The 18,287-nt window shown below is 41.4% G+C and overlaps 1 protein-coding gene across 1 annotated transcript; it reads left to right on the top strand.

The window, feature by feature from the left end:
• Positions 1 to 217: 217 nt before the first annotated feature.
• gng2 (guanine nucleotide binding protein (G protein), gamma 2) lies at positions 218 to 17,968 on the top strand. Its single transcript, XM_084914846.1, has 4 exons — positions 218 to 500; positions 10,065 to 10,141; positions 15,345 to 15,467; positions 16,901 to 17,968. The coding sequence occupies exons 3-4, from the start codon at positions 15,381 to 15,383 to the stop codon at positions 17,027 to 17,029; spliced, it is 216 nt and encodes a 71-aa protein (XP_084770972.1). The 5' UTR covers positions 218 to 500; positions 10,065 to 10,141; positions 15,345 to 15,380; the 3' UTR covers positions 17,030 to 17,968.
• The last annotated feature ends 319 nt before the right edge of the window (positions 17,969 to 18,287 follow it).

An 18,287-nucleotide genomic window follows, 5' to 3' on the forward strand; every position in this document is an offset into this window, starting at 1 on the left:
TTTATGTAGCCCCCATCAGTAAGGATGTTGTTTTTTTTTAAAGTGCCACTAAAATTTCTCAAGATTTAAATCCAGACTGTCGGCTGTCTTGGTATGCATCTGTTTATTGCAGCTGTTTAGAGAGACACTCAAGGCTTTTCCTGTGGACCTCTGAGAGGCGGAGGAAGTGTGTCCTAATAGCAGAAAAGAAAAGACACAAAGAGGGAGGGAGGATGAAGAGGAGGGTAGATTCTTGGAGCCCGAGCGTTTCGCTGAAGGGTGGAGACTCGGAGCAGCACTGAGGAGGGAGGATCTCAGCGGGAGTAGACACACAGAGAGAGAGGGAGAGAGCGAAAGGCATACAGATAGAGGAGTGTGTGTTGTGAGCGTGGATGTAATCGGCTGCCTCTGTGTGTGTGTGTGACAGAAAGAGATCAGCAGCAGGCAGAACGCGTGGATACTACTCCACATGACTGGCTGCATTTGGATTCACGGAAGGAGAGCACACAACCACAGTAAAGGTAGGTTGAATTTTTATTTACATTTTTGCTTCCTGTCAGTTATTTTTTGTAATTTGGTGGCATATGGGTTAATCGCATCTGAAACAGGGTGTGTTCCAGAGGAGGGGCGGGGGGGTTTACATATCCATGATGTCTTTTTTGTCAGCGCTCGAGGGGTGAGATTGATGCTGCTGGCTGGTTTACGTCATGGAATCCCCTCCTCCCTCTAAAATCACTAAAAAGCTCCTTCCTCAGAGGTGAGCCGCTGTTTAATACCCCCCTCCCCGTCCATTATCTCCTCCTATACGTGTGTGTGAAAAGAAAACAGGAGAGTGGGCTTTCTTATTCCTCACTCCTCCTTCTTGCCTCAGGATTGGGCAGATCTTATAATGTGGGGCCAGAGGAATTAAGGGCATCTGTTTCAGGGGATATTTGCCTGAGCAGAAGGGATGGAAAAGGCAAAGAAAGAGGTGGATGAAAAGCAGGGTGGGGGTGGTTGGCAGGAAGAGATGCAAAAGATGGAAGCAGCCGAAAGTTATCCAGAAGCTTTTCGTGAGGCTTCCTAGCCCTCCATTGAGGAAAGGAAAAAGCAGTTGACAACACACAAGCTGGATGTAGTGGTTGTATCAGGCAGATGGCTGAGGGAGAAGGAGGGAGGGAGGAGGTGGAGAGGGGGGTAGTGGATGTTTTTTTTTATGTAGCTTACAGACTATATAGATGCTGACAGCGGCACACATTCAAAAGAAATGCAAGAAAACAAACACAGATGCGCTGTTTTTCCCCGGTCTTAGCCCGTCACACAAAGGCATTGTCATGCACAGCTCACGTTAAATCACCCAATCATGTGCATGCAATTGTGTTACATATCCAGGCCTATTACAAATGCGAGCTGGAATTACGCAAGAGCTCGCGTCCAGGCAGGTCGTACTGTATCTCAAAGAGGAACTGCTCCGAGGCCACATCAGCTGCATCGATGTTGAGACTAAAAGAGTGGCTCACAATGCCTCACAAAACCTTGAGTGTTTTCCAGAACCCCAGTGCCGAGTCTTTAAATAGAAAGCGAAGGGAGTAAGGGAGGAACGACTGAAAAAGAGTAAGGGGAACCGAGCTAAGCACGGTGACCTCTCCCTGCTCCTTTCACAACCTCCGCCCAAAAATGATTCTGTTTCAGGGTAAAGTGAGAAACTACAGTTAGCCTTGTCATCTGTGTGTCAGTTTCCTTATTTAAGATGTGAGCAGAAGTGACTTCATAGGAAAAGCAAACATGAGGTGGGAATTATGTTGAATTAAAGGCTTTGACCTTTGTACTCAAAGCGCTTGTTTGCTTCTAACAGTGTTGATTTTGGTTTTTAAGCTCATTCGACTGTGCTGTGTTCTCAGCTGTCGTTTAGGGAAAGAGGAAATCAAGTCTGGAGTCTTCGAAACAAAGCTCAAGCCAAGTCACGAGACTTTAATTGTTTTTTTACAATCTAAACTCAGGACCTAATTGGTCTTGACTGTGGCGTTATAACTTTAACCCTCTTAAAGTACGCATCTAGACAACACGGGAAAGTATAAGTTGTGGGGAAAGTATTCGGAGTCAAGTCACATAGCTGTCACACACTTTTGTGGCATTGTCGTACCGCTGCTGCCATTGGGGAGCGCTATTTCCATAGATTTGTGGTTGGGTGGGTGGTAGATGTCACATATCCACCCTAGCGCAGGATACGGCCTGAGTTTTCCCAGCAGACCACTGATTCCAATGAAAAAAACATTGTTATTTACATTTTTATTTTTGTGAATTAAGTGTGAGCCGGATCTACCAGACGCAAGTCTTATCCAATCCAACTCAAATCCTCGAGTTTCAAGTTCGCAGGAGCAGTTTTTAGGTCTCCTGGAGCAAATCCAGAAAAGGCTAAAAGCCATGGCAGAGGTCACTGCAGGAGGAAAAGTCTCAGGCCTGTCACCTCTCATAGCTGTCATATAAGTTTAAAGTCTCTCTTAACTGGTTAATCTCACACAGATGTGTTTAAATAAAATTTACAGCAAGTCTGACTCGAGTCCAAATCAATCAGAAGTGTTTAGTTTCCAGGCTTTTAGTTTGTAAAAGCTGATCAGAAAGACCAGAAGGACAGTGAAGCCCAGTGAGCGTCTGTGATGGTCCCTCAGCAGAATCCACACAAGCCCGGACGTTTGTGATATTGTTAACAGCTCAGGAATCTGGCTGTTATTCTCTTGCATGCTGATTAATTTCAGAGGAAAAATGTGTTTGTGCTGCCATGAGTGAGGATGGAACTCCTTCAGATTCCCGTCAATGAAATCACGGAGAACAGAAACTGACGTACACAAAAGATGCGACCACACTGTCTCATTCCAAGTATAATTTAGAGTGGGTAAAAGACGTGATTACCCCCCGAAAACCTTCACAAAAATCAGCAGCATTATTTGGCTGATGACCCCCCCAAAGAAAAAAGAATTGTTTTTTTTTCTTTGTGTTTGCTCCTGAAGCTCAGAGGCTGTTCCCGTGAGCGCCAGTGTCGTGCATTGTTTCTACCCCACTAACTACACTGCTGTTATGTAACACGCAAATCAAAGGTTTAAAATGCTTTACGTTTGAGGAAAAGCCAAACCACTTGGTCACTGCTTCAATCTGACAATGCAAAAACACACAGGACCTTGGCTGTTTGATTTAATAAACATAAAAGACCATATTTGCACTCCCTGGAGCAAAAGAAGCCTCCTCCCTGCTGCCTCCTTGACTCCCAGCGGATGCGTCATTTCCTGGGCCACTGCTTTCTCCCCTCCCCCCTCAGGGACCTAGATTACCCCCACTACACATGTATACAGTATATGTACACACACAGCCTCTGAGATGGTAAGATGGGCAGGGCGTCCTGGGGGTGGCACAGATGTCCAGGCTCATTGAATGATCGTGGGTGGTGGTGGTGGTCTGACTGGGAGGAAGTGGCACGAGGAGGGAGCACGAAGCAGCTAATACGTGCCAAAATTAAAACAATGCTGGGGGAAAAATTAGCCTGATGATGATCGTCATCATCGTCATCATGAATATTTATTTCACTTGACACAGATTCTAAAAACGGTTTTTGTGACTGAATCGATAAAACAGATTTACAGCTGTGTGCTTGCTAGCCCTTTAAATGGCTCAATGATTAAATTAGCAGCTAAAATGTTTTAATCTTACATGTTTTTGTTTTTTAAATGATGAAGATTTGAAAGAAACATTTAGATCCTTTTCTATTTCTTAGTGAATTCGCTTTACAGTGCTATATTAAAAAGCAATGGCTTTAGAGATATTGAATGGGGATTGTGTATTTTTCATAAATCATGAATGAAACGCAACCACAAGCCTCCCTCCCACACACAATATAGATCCACAGCACTGAGGTGCTCTTTTAGTACTAAATACGCAACTCTGGTGGCTCACATGAGATTTTCCCGCGATGTTTTCACACGTTTTTCAGTCAGTTAGCTAGTACAGATATTAACTTGCACTATGTTTTCATTTCTTTGTGTTTTCAGGCTTATCAGTGAGGGATAGGCCTCTTGAATGGGCCGTTTTGTGATCAAACCTCCAAATGTTCTTTATTTCTTCTACTAATATGATGCTGCTCAGAGCCCAGTATAACTGAAGACTGTGATGGAGAAGGGCATTCAGCTGTCGCACTCAGCATCATCTCCACAGACAGTTATGACCTGACAGTTCAGCTCTCTGTGTCTCATCGCTTCGTCTTTGCGTGCAGAGGGAGGGGCGTCCTTTCTCCTGTTCAAGGGCAGGGATCCGTGCTAAATTACAGTCAACAGTCAATATCTTCCTGATTGTGTTCATTAATAACTCCGGAGGTCAGTTTTATGTTTCTGTACTTCTCCTTGCTGCGGTCAAAGCCACTCTGGAAGAAGGTATTGCTACCACATCCTCTCTTTCATTTTTCCAACAAACTTTATTTCCAGCTTTTATTTGCTTTTCTCTCTCTTTCTTGGTGTCCTCTAGTATCCATTTACACTTCTGCAAATCTTTCTTTAGCTCAGTGTGCCCTTTGCTGTCTTTAGTTCCCCAGTGACATCGCAGCTCAGTGTCCTATGACGCATTGAGGATGGTACAGTTACTCTGTCATACTATGAGAGTCAGATGACTGAAGTTTTTGCACACTTTTTCTTCTGCACACTCACACAAGGCTACAGAAATAAATGGAAAAACTGCATTGTTAAAAAATCCGCAGCCAGGTTTAGGATTGGTTTTGTTTGGTAGGAAAGCATGAAATACTGACTCAATGGGAAGGATTGCAAATACTTCTCTCAGGATGCTATAAGCTCACCTTGATTAATATGAAAAGAAATAACATTTTATTGCATACCGTCATTTGTAGCAAGGTATACAGATAGTTTTTTGTAGGATGCAATATGCCAGGGAGGATAGGGTGGATTTCGGCCCTCTGGCCGGCACATAGTTAACCAGGACTGCACAGAAAACCCTGTGTGACTTCTGGGTTGCTAGTTGCCATCGAAGTTTGTATGGATGACACCAACTTGTCTGCAAACACTAGCAAAATACAGTGTTTACAGACAAATCTGCATCTTTCATGCAGACAAGTGCGGCAATCTGCTAATGACCAGAGCAATCAGAAGGAGGTTTGTAATGCAGAACCCTCTTTTCACTTGGCAACAGCCAACAAAGTCCAGCAATCACTCATGAACTCGTTGGGGAATATACATTTTTCACCCCAAATCTGTCAGTTTGAAAAAGGCGAAATTAAATGCCAATTTGTCTACTAGGGAAGAGAAACTTTTACTTTTTTTTTTAAAGAAAAACTACAAAAAAGAACTTTTCTTCGGAAATAACCAAGAATTTGTAGTAAATCTGCTGGGTTTATGAGTGTAACTTAAATGTAACAGCAACAATAAGTAAGGGGGCTTTGAGGAAGGTGTGCTGTTTGCATTCTTGTAAAGACAGGCCTTAAGAGACCTTCAAATGAGCTCTGAGCAGGGGTTACTTCCTGCCTTCTTGCTGTCCCTGCAGACCCTTGCAGGTTAATCACTGACTCTCCAGGGTCCAGATGGCTGAGCCAGGGACACATTTTTAATTACCACGCTCTGATTTCACACCCTAGGCATCACAGAGGACAGAACACTCCCTGCTTCGCTGCTTAAATTTCTCTCTTTGGATGGTGTAGAGAATAAAAGACAAGATAAATAAGGTGTGCACTACAGAAGTGAAAGGAGTTGGAAAAAAGGAAGGAGAACTGAGCCGAGAGCCAGCCTGCGTGGGAGTACGTAAGAGATCGTCACTCTCGACAGGCCAGGAATTATATTTTCCTCACCAGGATGTTTCCTGTGGCGCTTAATCATCCTTTAAGTCAGCGACACCCAGAGTCGAGCAGCAGCTATAATCACATCTATGGAGGGCCTCGTCACGAACACAGACCCCCCGAAAGCCTGTAGGAAGAGGTTCAAAAAAGCTCCAAATGTCAGGGGAAGGATGGCAGAAGGGGTTAGATTGATTCGGTGGTGTTAGAAGCAGGACAGAGCATGCTGGGGGTGGTTCTGTCATATCGGTGAACACCTGTCTGCCATACAGGGAGGGACGGGAAGCAGAAGGCTGGAACAAAGGAGAGAAATGGATCACCACTCACATGTTGCATTTGTTTTTTCCCGCTCACCACAGTTTAGCTAGAAATTCTTTACTGGTCTAAAAGTAAGGAACGATATTTCCAAGTATTTAGTATTTTACAAGATAAAAAAACGAATTCCTTGGACTTAAGTATTTTAACACCCTTTGTCTTTCATCCACTGATCTCGCTGCTGCTTTGCGACATTAATATGACGACACAATCTGTTCACCAGGAAATCAAATTCAGCAACTTTTTTCTTTTCTTTTTTAAGAATGGCTGGCTTTCCTGACTTTCCCACAGCATAAAGTGAATTGAAATAAGCAGGAAATTACCAAAGTTAGTGCAGCCATTACTATAAAAAAGCCGCTTTGTCTCTTTTCTACAGTAAATGAGATGAGTGTTTATTTTCAAACTCACAACAAGTGTTTGTTTCCCCACAGAATGTGTTTTATTTCCTGATGTCCCACCTGGGTGGGATCAAACTAGCTACCTTTCAGTTACCATGCAACATTGGAGGCACTTGATTAAAATGGCAAAATTATATGGCTGGAAAAGTTGTCTAAAATACATGGTAATGTTGTTTGAAGCGTAATTTATGTCCCACACTTTTAAACGTTTATCGTCACCTCCAGGCCCGACAGGTGAAGTACATTCAGAAGCGCCTTAAACCTGCATTCTCTTAATGGGCAACAGGGGGCGACTCTTCTGGCTGAAAAAACAAGTCTTATTGTAGAGAAGATCACACAAAAATACAGCTATGTTTTAAAAACTGTGTCATAATTGGCCTAGTTGGGAAAAAAACATTGTTTTGTTTTTTTAAACGTTAATCACAAACTTTGTTTGGAGGGTAGCAGACTGCTAAACTAGTTGTTTAATTTCTTGCAAATTCAGTGTTTATAAAACTTTACTTTCATATTGCTCTCGATCCCAGCAGCAGCCTGCAGAAGATGATTGCTGGAAAGTTCCCGGATGTAAAAGCGATTCTTTTGATTGACAAGCCGGATATTTCTGTGAGCAAACATGTGTTCTATACAAATAAAACTTATGATGACACAGTCGCATGTTACTAGTCACGTGACTCTGCCACTGTGTAACAGTTATTAGTTAGAATAACTGGGTGATACACACAGCAAATAAACTCACAGGCCAGTTCATTGGGTACACCTGTTCAACTGCTCCATAATGCAAACATCTAATCAGCCAATCACATGGCAGCAACTTAATGCATTGAGGCGTGTAGACATGGTTGAGATGATGAAGTTCAAGCTGAGCATCAGAACGAGGAAGAAAGACGATTTTTGTACCTTTGAACATGAGCTGGTCTGAGTGTTTTAGAAACTGCTGCTCTACTGGGATTTTCCCACACAACCATCTCTGAGTTCACACAAAGTGATCCAAAAAAAGAAAAGATTCTGTGAGCAGAAGTTAACTGGGCAAAAATGCCTTGTTGGTCTCAGAGGTCAGAGGAGAATGGCCAGACTACTTTGAGCTGATAGCAAGGCAACAGGTACTGTTTGCATCTCTGAATGCAAAACACATGAACATTGAAGCAGATGTACTACAACAGAGCACACCAAGTGCCGCTCCTGTCAGCTAAGAATAGAAAAATAAGGCTACAGTTTGCACAGGCTCACTAAAATTGGATGATGGATGACTGGAAAAATATCGCCTGGTCTTCATTTCTGCTACGATATTCAGATGGCAGAATTTAGCATAAACAAGATGAAAACATGGATTCATTCTGCTTTATATGAGCAGCTCAGGCTGTTGGTGATGGCCCCGGTAGCCTGAACCATGGGGAACATTTTCTTGGCACACTTTGGACCTCTTCGTACCAACTGAGCATCATTTAAATGCTGCCGCCTGCCGCTGACCAGGCCGTTCATCCCCATCTTCTGGTGGCTTCTTTCAGCAAAATAATACACTGTCACAAAGCTCAAATCAAACTGGCTTCTTAAACATCACTGTTCTTCGACTGCTGCTCTGAATGTGCAGCAGCATTTGACTTTTTTAGTGGAGTATCAAAAAAACTTTTTCTTTGCCATCAAGAACTAAATAAAATTTCCCGCTAAGAGATTTTACAAGACCATCCCGTTACACACTTCACACCTGCTACAGCTCTCCTGCTGCTAGTTTAAGAATCACTGCGCAGATGAGATTATTATAGACGCTTGCATAACACAGTGTAACAATGTAGATTAATGGCACCAGTGAATCTGGAGGGGCTACAGTGAACTCCAAGACTGCAAGAGTCCTTTTTCTTTTTGCTTGTTATTTAAACTCCAAGCAGCTTCAGCATTGCTAAAATACTTTGGCTCAGGGGTCCTGCAGCTGTTGGCAAGGTTTTGTTAATGAATTCCTCATTGTAACGTTGCTTTAATGTTGCGCGCTGTGCTACCATGATTTATGATGGCAGGAATTCCCGTCCTCTGCAGATCTGCTCATGCAGGATAATTGGCCCATTTATCAGAACTGAGATGCAGAGTCACAGATGCATTAAAGAATGAATCTGAATGGCCAGAAGAAGAAAGGACAGGCTGATAGAGAGAAAGTTAGGGTCAGCACCCACTGAAGACTTAAAGGAAGAGTTGGACATTTTTAGAAGTGTCACTATTTGTGGTTTTGTTGAGAGTTAGATGGGAGGACCGATAGCACTGTTGCTTTGTTTAGTGTAAAGACTGCAAATGAGGACAAATAACTAGGCTACTTCTGTCCTACCAGCACATCTAAATCTCACTACACAGCACTTTATATTCCATATGTCTTCCTGAAAGCCTGTAAAACCTCTTTTAGAGGTTTTACTGTTGTACATATTTATTGCATAGACAGAAGAACGATCAGCCTTCTTATCGTGCTGAAAACCTTTTAAGTTTAGTCTGAGGATTAGTATGTTTGCAACAGAGGTAGCTGTTTCCAAGTTAAGGGACCAGCATAGTTCATGGAACAACTGGTCTGGGGAAAAGCAAAGTTATAACATACAAAAGGCTAAAGTGAAACCAAGTGTTTAAAACAATAAAAACTGTCCACTGTAGCTATTTTCTTTTCTTCTTTAATGTTTTTTCCCCCCTCCTCCCTCTGTGTTGTGAACTCCACTGCAATTCCTTTCCTGTTCTGGGCAACTTTACAAAATCTGCACTTGAGTTACGCACAGAGTCATCTCAGTCAGGCTACCCAGTGTTGGTTTTTATGGAGGACCACATGCAAGCATGTCATGCATAGGTTGTGTACCCATAAACCCTCAGTCTGCAGAGCAAATCACCTACGCAAATGACATAAATGCAATATCACAAATGCCAAATTATCCACATTATACTATGGAATACCTTGAAGGAATTTCTTCAGCTTTGGCACACACTGTCATCCATCAGACATTAGTGTGAAATGGCGACATATTTTTGAGTAAATTCACCTTAAATCAATGTCAAAGTCCCATATCTCTCAGGACATTAAGTTGCTTCGTGGCACGTATTTTTATGAGCCTGGACAGACTCGTAAAAGTTTGACTTGTGCTTATAATTAAGGATCTGGCTACAAAATAGTCACTCATTTAACCCTCCAACACTAAACTTTGTATGGCATCAACAAATGGGATCGAACATTAACTGATGAGTTTTGGTGGCGCTACAGGCAGATTATGTTACCTTGTCCCTGCCCTATCTTTGAGATAGCCTAACTGGCTGTTGAAAAATCATCCTCTCATCTTTCTCTCAAGCATATTTCCTTTAAAAGTATAAATGACTTTGCCTTGTCACTTGTGCTCCACTTGCATCTCCATCTGTGGTGCGCTGTTTCTCCATCAGTTATTTGTCTTTAGCCCAGTTTGTAGGAGCTATCTGTGACATTCTGACACACAGTGATCAGAGGACAGAGGCTGCACAGACATGCCTTGGCGTAATTTATCTGGAATGTGGGATTGAAAGCATGCAGAGCTCTGATTCCGATTCTCACTCCCCTTCTCTTTCCTTCTCCTTGTTTGCAGAGAGTTTGGCAGACACAAACTGCTGACTGAACTGCAGACGCGCACCAGGGCAGAGCGCGGAGGAGTAAGTAGACAAGGTACGTCCAGGCAAGAGGAAGAAGGTTGACGAGAAAAGACGAATGGAGACATCTTTCTCAATCTTGTGGCATGAGGGCTGTGAGGGACCAAGCAGCCAAAGCAAAGAGGACACAGGCAAAAAAGTATCTTCAAAAAGGGTTTTCTTTATTTTAACCCTCAAAAAGTCCAAAATTCAAATACATACTTAGCAGGCCCATAAAAGAGGTCAACTAAATATAACTCTACGAAAAGTAATTTCCAGAAACTTAAACAAAACAAAGTGAGACACAACTTAACTCACAAACTGACCTAATTACAAAGACACACGAGGGTAGCTTTTATAATGATTTGGCCAAACCATTTACACACAATAGGGGGGGAAACAAAAACACACACTAATATTAACTAAGCACAGAATAACCTAACTAAACCTAAAACACCCCTGCTCCTGGTATACCATGGTTGGTCCTGCTGAGCAGGCATTTTGTTCCCAGAGTCCTCAACCACGCCTTTTGCCCAGACAGGAAACAGCCACCGCCCAAACCCAGATAACTCAAAGAAAGAGAAACATAATTAATATAACAAAACATTTTAGAAAAACCACACAATGCTACTATGTGCGCGCCTCATAATATCAGTGTTAGGTTTAACCAAATGATTAATGAATTATATTAATGAAGAAAACTGCAAAGCAAACTAATAAAGTGAAAAAATGGACTGATTTACCCCTGTGTGGCTGATGCCATCACAAGGGCACGTTCATGACACAGCCCTCTTGCTGTACCTGCAAAGAATTTGTGAACTAATCGTGACAGCTGCCATAAAGTTGTCGACAGCTTACACGGTTAAGGCCTCTGTCCATCTGAATGCATTATTTATCAGTGTCACACTTATCGGGATGATGACACCAGACGCAACATCTCAGAATGGTATTTTAAGCAGCTAGCAGAAAGGAAAGGAAAGTAGGTTGGAAGGAAGGAAGGAAAAGTGTGCATCTGCTACATGTCACCATCACCCCGCCCTCCTTTAGCAGATATGAAAATGTCAGGGTGGCATTTTCGCACGCTCCAACAGTAATGAACAGGAAAGTGACCTTGCAGCCTCAGTGAAAGCTCTGCCCAATTGCTTCTTACTTTTTTGTTTTTCTCTTTTTTCTCTTTTTTCCACATTCATGCTTTAACTTTAGTGTCATTTGGAGAAGTTTTTGCCATTTTTAGCCAAGCGAGCAATGTAGCTTTTTTTGTTTCATCCCTTAGCAATGTGTTAAATTAACTTTGATGAGATGAAATATAGCCCTTTGATTAATTAACTACACCCTTACTGCTTCCATATGAATAAAGAGCACTTAATTAACTAATTCAATCTTTACTTAAGTGATCATCATCAATTGTGAACGTCTTTAAAATCAGCATTTTGATAGTATGCTAGTCTTGAGCATTTAGGTGCATGTTAATATGATACTACAATCTTCCCAGGAGTCAACATTCCTGCAAAGGTCAGGCTGTGCAATCCTCGGAAAAACTCAGACTCTACAGGCCTCAGTTAACATGTTAAATGTTGAAGTTCATGCAAGTGCAATTAGAAAAAGACAAGTATGTCTATAAAAAGACAACAACCAAGGTGCTTGCAGTGGACCAGTCAAAGCTCAGACCACAAGCCAGTTGAAATGCTGAGAGCTGTGCATCAGTGAGTGCCCACAAACCTCAAAGGACTGAAGCAATACCGTGAAGAAGAGTGAGCCAAATATTAAAAGACTTTTAAGGTGCACAGAAGATGTTTACTTCCCGCTAAAGGCGAGTTTACAAGCTTAGTTTCTCACATGACTATATAAAGTCTAGTAAAGAATTATTTTCCACATGACTGTATACTTTATTTAGCTCTAAAGCAGGGAAATTCCTGCGTTACATCTGCCAAAACTGTAAATAACCAGAGTCGCAGTTAATTTACGTGTGGCCTCCATTTCTTTTATTATCATAGAGCTTAGTGGGTAAAATAAAAAGTGAAACTTTTTACATTTCTCAAATTTCTGCCTCGTAGTCTCCTCTGTCCTCTTCCCTGTGACCTGAAAATTAAACTCGGAGTGCCATTTAAAGGATGTCCCAGCTATTAAAATGTATCTGGAGGACAAGAGAAGGCCTCCTTTGCACTAGTGTTTTTAGCCTGTATTTATAAAGTAAGCGTGGCACACAGATGGAATACGCAAAATACAGAGGGACTCCGGGGACTCTAGGTACGATATCTCGTCACAATGCGGCATGTGGTGAATTTAATTAAATGTAGACCTAATTATAAAAGCTGGCGTGAACACTGTTACGCTCATCAGTAGTTGGGCTATAACGAAACAATTTATGATGCATCTGCGCCAAACATCATATTTAATTGACACGAAGCGCTGAAGCCTCATCGTGTTAAACGCCTGATACCTGCAGTCCTCTCTCCTCGCGTCTCTCCCTCATCTTCTCACATCTCTTCACGTGAACTAAGACACAAGGGGAGGATGCAAGGACAGGAAGAAGATGTAAAAACTGAGAAATTACAAAAGGGGGCTTGACTTTGATCATTTAGCTTCTTCCATATTTAATACAGCGTTTATTCAAAACATCAACTCTCCTTGACAATTTTCTTAAAATAGGCTATTGTACCTCTTTTTTTTTTGGCACGTGTTAAAATGGAAGACCTACTTTTCTTCACGTATCCCAGAAACCTTACAGAGTGACATTTATCCCTATCAATAGTCTGATGATACGGTGGCCTGTTTTGACGTCTCCCAGGGGTGTTGAAACAATATTGTGGCCTTGATATAAACGACACTAAAGACTAATTTCTCTTCAGCGATCATAACTCTCTGTCCTATTTTTATTTTGGTGAGGGACAAAAATGAAGTTTGCTTTAAGGGCTTTTAAAAAGCTAACAGAGTTGATTAGCAACCTCATAATGGATATTGGGGGTTTTTTGGCACACCATGACCCTACAAGGTGACGTTCTCCTCAAACTGAGAACATCCAGGATCCCTCAGCTGCAGTGGCTATAAACCATCGTGTTTATGTTCCACTCCTCGCGCTTTGAGCCTGCTGCAGGCTGTTCTCACGGATCGTCTACACGTTGTCATTTGGTTTGCACTGACATCGTGCAGAGATGTTCCAGCTTAGGTTAGAGGAGGGGGAAAATGGAAAATGAAAAAAATACTCTTCCTGTCCTCAAAATTTTTAACCTTTGTGTTGATAATTAATCTTCTACATTGTATTGGTTTCAATTTTATTGTTTCAGCTTATGCAAAAATTACAAAAACAAGCCAGTTGGAGCTTCTTGTGCATGATGCTTTACAGTTTTTATCCCATTTATTTTAGGGTTATTCCAAAGATTAAATAGATTAAATGGAGCACTGTAACGAAAAATAATTTCCTCTAGGGATTAATAAAGTATTCTGATTCTGATTCTGAGATCACTGTAGTACTTTTTAATCATGATATTTCTTTTCATCTGTAAACCATTTAAGAACGCTTTAAAGTTAAATTCTCTGCTTCATTTGAGTACGATCACTCTTTAAAGCATTGCAAATATAACATGGAATTAACCCGTGAACCTGTGCTGAGGAGCAGATGTGCCACCGCAGAGCGTTAATGTTTATGCTTTGCTCCAGCACCTCACTGAGATGAGTGCTGAACCCACGCTGAGTTTACCACAGCGAGCACAGACGAATAACGAAGGGGGGCTCCAGCGATGATTGATCGCACACCGAGGATGAAGCCGTTTTGGAGGGCTTGATCCATTTAATCAAAGCAGCTGGAGAACTCAGGGGAGGCCCTCAGGACACGGTGACAAATGTAAAGAATAAATAGTTGGAGAAACGTAATGAAGATGCTGAACAGTTTCATCGCATCTAAAGACCTGTGAGCACGTTGGGAAGTATTTTCCACCAATATTTAACAATGCAAGAAATGTGCACCTTCAAAGGCGTTCCAGAGAGAACTTGAGGAGCACTGAAGCTTCTCCAAGGAGGCAGTTATTATTTGTTTGATCTGCAAGAAGCCCATTAAGCATTTGAACAGTTTTAATCACTCAATGCAGTAACTACAGTTGAGAGAAAAAATATGTGTATTAAAAATTGCTATCTTCTTAAAGATATTTGAATAAGTAGATATTTCATGAGCCTCTGTCCATCCATTCTTTAAGTATACCTGCTTTACCCTTCAGTACACCTGGTCTACTGGCTGCCATAGGGCTGTCAAAGGAGGAAAAAAAACACCACTCACACTTGTAGCCAATTTAGAATTGCCAGCCAACTTTCTATGCACTGTGAGAGTAAGCAAGACTACCTGCAGATAGAGGTAATATACTCAAACAAAGGGCATGTAAAAAACAGTTTTCATTTAATTAATTTAACATCTTGCAACTTTTATATGGAGGAAAAGTCCAGTTTCAGCAAGCGTATGTCTGCTTAAACGGGGCAATAATAGCTTTTGAGGCCAGGTTGCTTACTTTTTCACAGAAGAAATATCCTGATATGTTGAAAACAATCAAAACCTCAAATGAAATGTAGTTAATTTTCATGGCTGCACACCATGTTTTTCATGAATTGTCCTACATATAAGGCAGAGACAGACGCTGTGCTCTTGTGTGACACTGTGACTGAGTATCACCACATATGTTTAAAAAACCAAAAAATATTGTGCATAATGAGAGCTTTTCCTTTCTGAAACCTCTAATGTTTCTTATCCGTTTATCTTTTTTGAAATTTAGTACCGGACAAAGCGCCACCCCCACACTCCCCTCCCACCTCCCCCGCCTCCCTCTCTTACTGTCAGGGGCTGCCTAGCAACTGACACCATAAATAATATGCTTGTGTCTGTGGTTTGTGTGTCCGTAGGCATGTGATAATAAACAGGGTATCTGTTACTAGCACTCGTCTCTGCATGTCTGTTACACTATATCAGGGGTAGGCAACTCCAGGCCTCGAGTGCCGGTGTCCTGCAGGTTTTAGCTCTTACCCCGGGTCAACACAACTGGATCAAATGATTAGTTCGTTACCAGTCCTCTGGAGAACTTCAAGACATGTTGAGGAGGTAATTTAGCAATTTGAATCAGCTGTGTTGGATCAAGGACATGTTTAAAACCTGCAGGACACCGGCACTCGAGGCCTGGAGTCGCCTACCCCTGCACTATATTATAGTGCTTGTTGCTGCGCTGAAATGTTTGGGATGTTTAAATCTCTTTCTGCTACAGGCAGACGGAGTACGCGAGGCCTGACTGATAGCGCCCATGGCGAGCAATAACACGGCCAGCATCGCACAAGCCAGGAAGCTGGTGGAACAGCTGAAGATGGAAGCCAACATCGACAGGATAAAGGTGCGCTGGCACCTCGTGGTTTATGTTTTTATTTAGGTTTCCGTCTGTTAACTTACATGTATTTGTTTACAATTGGGCTTAAAAGTTTACAGAGCTAATGGAGGTAAACAATAGCAATGAATACTTCATTTACTTTTAATTTTTGCTAATGTATCCAAGTAAAAAGCCTATTAAGAACAAACTGTACTTACAAAGAGAGCAGCAATCACTGTTACGGTCATAAAAACGGACAAACGCAGCTGTCGCACATGACTTTATTATTATTTTTCCGATTTACAGTACTGTGCAAAAGTCTTCAGTCAACTCTCATGTCTTTATATTTTGGTGAATGAGCTGGACTTTCACCAACAAGGTGATCCCCAAACAGCTATTAGCTGAAAACGTGGCGTATCTCAGCATGGTGTGCAGTGTGTCCTTAAAAATGTGAGAAAACGGGATAAGTGGAGGACAAAAAAAGAGGTCGCCTAAAAAACTAGCTACAGCAGATGAGGAGTATATGAAAGTCATGTCCCTAAGAAATAGAGGAAAAAATCACCAAAGTTCTGGAACAGGACCTGAGAGATGTATGAGGAGCTTCCATTTAATAGTCCCTGAAGCCTCATTGGAAATGGCCTCAATTGGAAGGGTGGAATCAAGAAGCCCCAAACACACTGTCAGTAAAAGCATACCTGGATAGAAGAACACACAGTGGAACACTATGAGTCATGGGCAGGCCTCCCCACAGCCCAGACCTAGAGCTAGATGTGAGATCATCTTGACAGGTTTTGGATTTATATACTCTACATATACTGTTTCCCATTTTTATTTGAAAACATGAAGAAATGGGGGCCAGCTTGAAACTTTTGCACAGTACTATATGTACAGATGTGTATGGAAGCCTGTTTCTGCTACTTTTTTAAAAAAAAAAAAAAGTATCGTTCTTGACATTTTGACTTATTAACTCGAAATTACGAGTTATTTTCTCAAAATTTGGAGTTAATAACTCCAAATTTCGAGAAAACAAGTCAAAATTTCGAGAATGATAACTCGAAATTCGAGTTATGGATACTTTTTTTTTTTTTTTTTTTTTTTTTTTTTTTTGTAGTGGCAGAAACGGGCTTCCATAGATATGTAAGATCAGAATGATTAGATGATTTATTTGGTTAACTTAACAAAATTTAACATTAGGCATTGCCAGAGCAAGTCACACGATGAGGGTGATAGTTTGTGAGAATTATTGATGAAATAATGTGAGTTTTAAAGTAGTGCTAAGAGGTGAGACTTACTTCTAGGGGTACTTTGGTAAAGCTAAGCTAACCAGGATCTAGCTCCTACATGCTTCCGCCTTCTGATTTAACTCTTTGAATTAAACTGGACTGGTGTATTTCCACACTGTGCACGCCAACTTGAACTGATACACTTGTGTGTGTGTGTGTGTGTGTCTGTAACTGCAGGTGTCTAAAGCTGCAGCAGACTTGATGTCATACTGCGAAGCTCATGCCAAAGAGGACCCTCTATTGTCGCCGGTGCCAGCGTCGGAGAACCCGTTCAGGGAGAAGAAGTTCTTCTGTGCTATCTTGTAAACTTGGCACGTCCCTTCAGCAGTCTGCTTAGTGTGGGGACTTTGAACATGGACGTTCAAAACACGTAGAAATCTTCTAGTAGGAGGGCACGTCGATCATTGCCCCCTTTTCTCGAACGGCACCTAAAGAGTGCAAAAATTAAAGTGTAACCATTAAAGCGGTGCAATTGGTTTTGAGGGGCTGTGCGGCATGTTGAAGGGTTCTTTTAGATGACACAAAAGGGATGATGAGGAGGAGGAGTGTGATGATAACCACCTAGAGACATGATGGACAAGCAGTCAACCTGCCACGTCGTCGGGTTGTGATGTATAACAACAAAAAATAGATAAAATGAGAAAAATATGGATGTGGTTCTTTTGGGACTTCCAAATGTTTTGTTCAGTGGTTTAAGGGTTGGTTGAGCTCTGTAGGAAAGCAAAAAAAAAAAAAAACAGAAAAAAAAAACTACGCCTACCACTAGACGCCACCTGTATATTGGAATGTTTTTTTTAAGTTGTTTATTTTGTGTTTATTCTAACTTTACCTAAATATCTTTCTATAACTACGTGATTACTGAAGTCTTTTTTTTTTTTTTTTTTTTTAACACCAACAGGTTAGTGAAAACTTTTTTTAATGGGATGTTTGACACATTCAACTCTGTGACTATTTACACCTTTACCTTTCTGAAAATCAGCTCTGTGTATCAACATCCAGCCTGTCTGGCACATGTGATGCAGTTTGTCTCCTTCAGATACAAACACTCTTTCTACTATTTGTATGAAATGACTAGCAAGTAAACTGTGCCGTGCTGTGAGTTCTGAATGTTTGTGTTTGTATCATTAACTATTGCATGAAACAGTCAAATGATCTTCTCACTTTCCTTTCATGTAGAGGTTGTATAAAATAGGCAGTCTCATTCTGGAGGTGACAAAAGTAAATATTAAAACAAGAATGATTCAATGCAGACTCAACGAGCACATCTCTCGATTATACATGATACTGCTAAAAGCATTTTTTTAGCAGGCAGCGGATCTGTGAGATTATTTTTTCCACATTGCTTGTAATCATATATATATAAACTAAGAACCTCTGGAAACATCACATCTGCATGCTCAAGTCAAGCTGACACCGGTTTCATAAGAGAAAATTTACTCTCATGAAAAAACGACTTTAGAAATATTTCTTTGTAATATTTGGCATCCCAAACTTTGACATCTCCACCACAGTTTAAAATAAAGTTTGAGAAGTGCAACATAAGTTCATTAAAATGGCTCCAGCA

The sequence above is a fragment of the Perissodus microlepis genome, chromosome 19, assembly GCF_051167445.1.
Source record: "Perissodus microlepis isolate ML-2025 ecotype Zambia chromosome 19, ASM5116744v1, whole genome shotgun sequence".
Lineage (NCBI taxonomy): Eukaryota > Metazoa > Chordata > Actinopteri > Cichliformes > Cichlidae > Perissodus > Perissodus microlepis.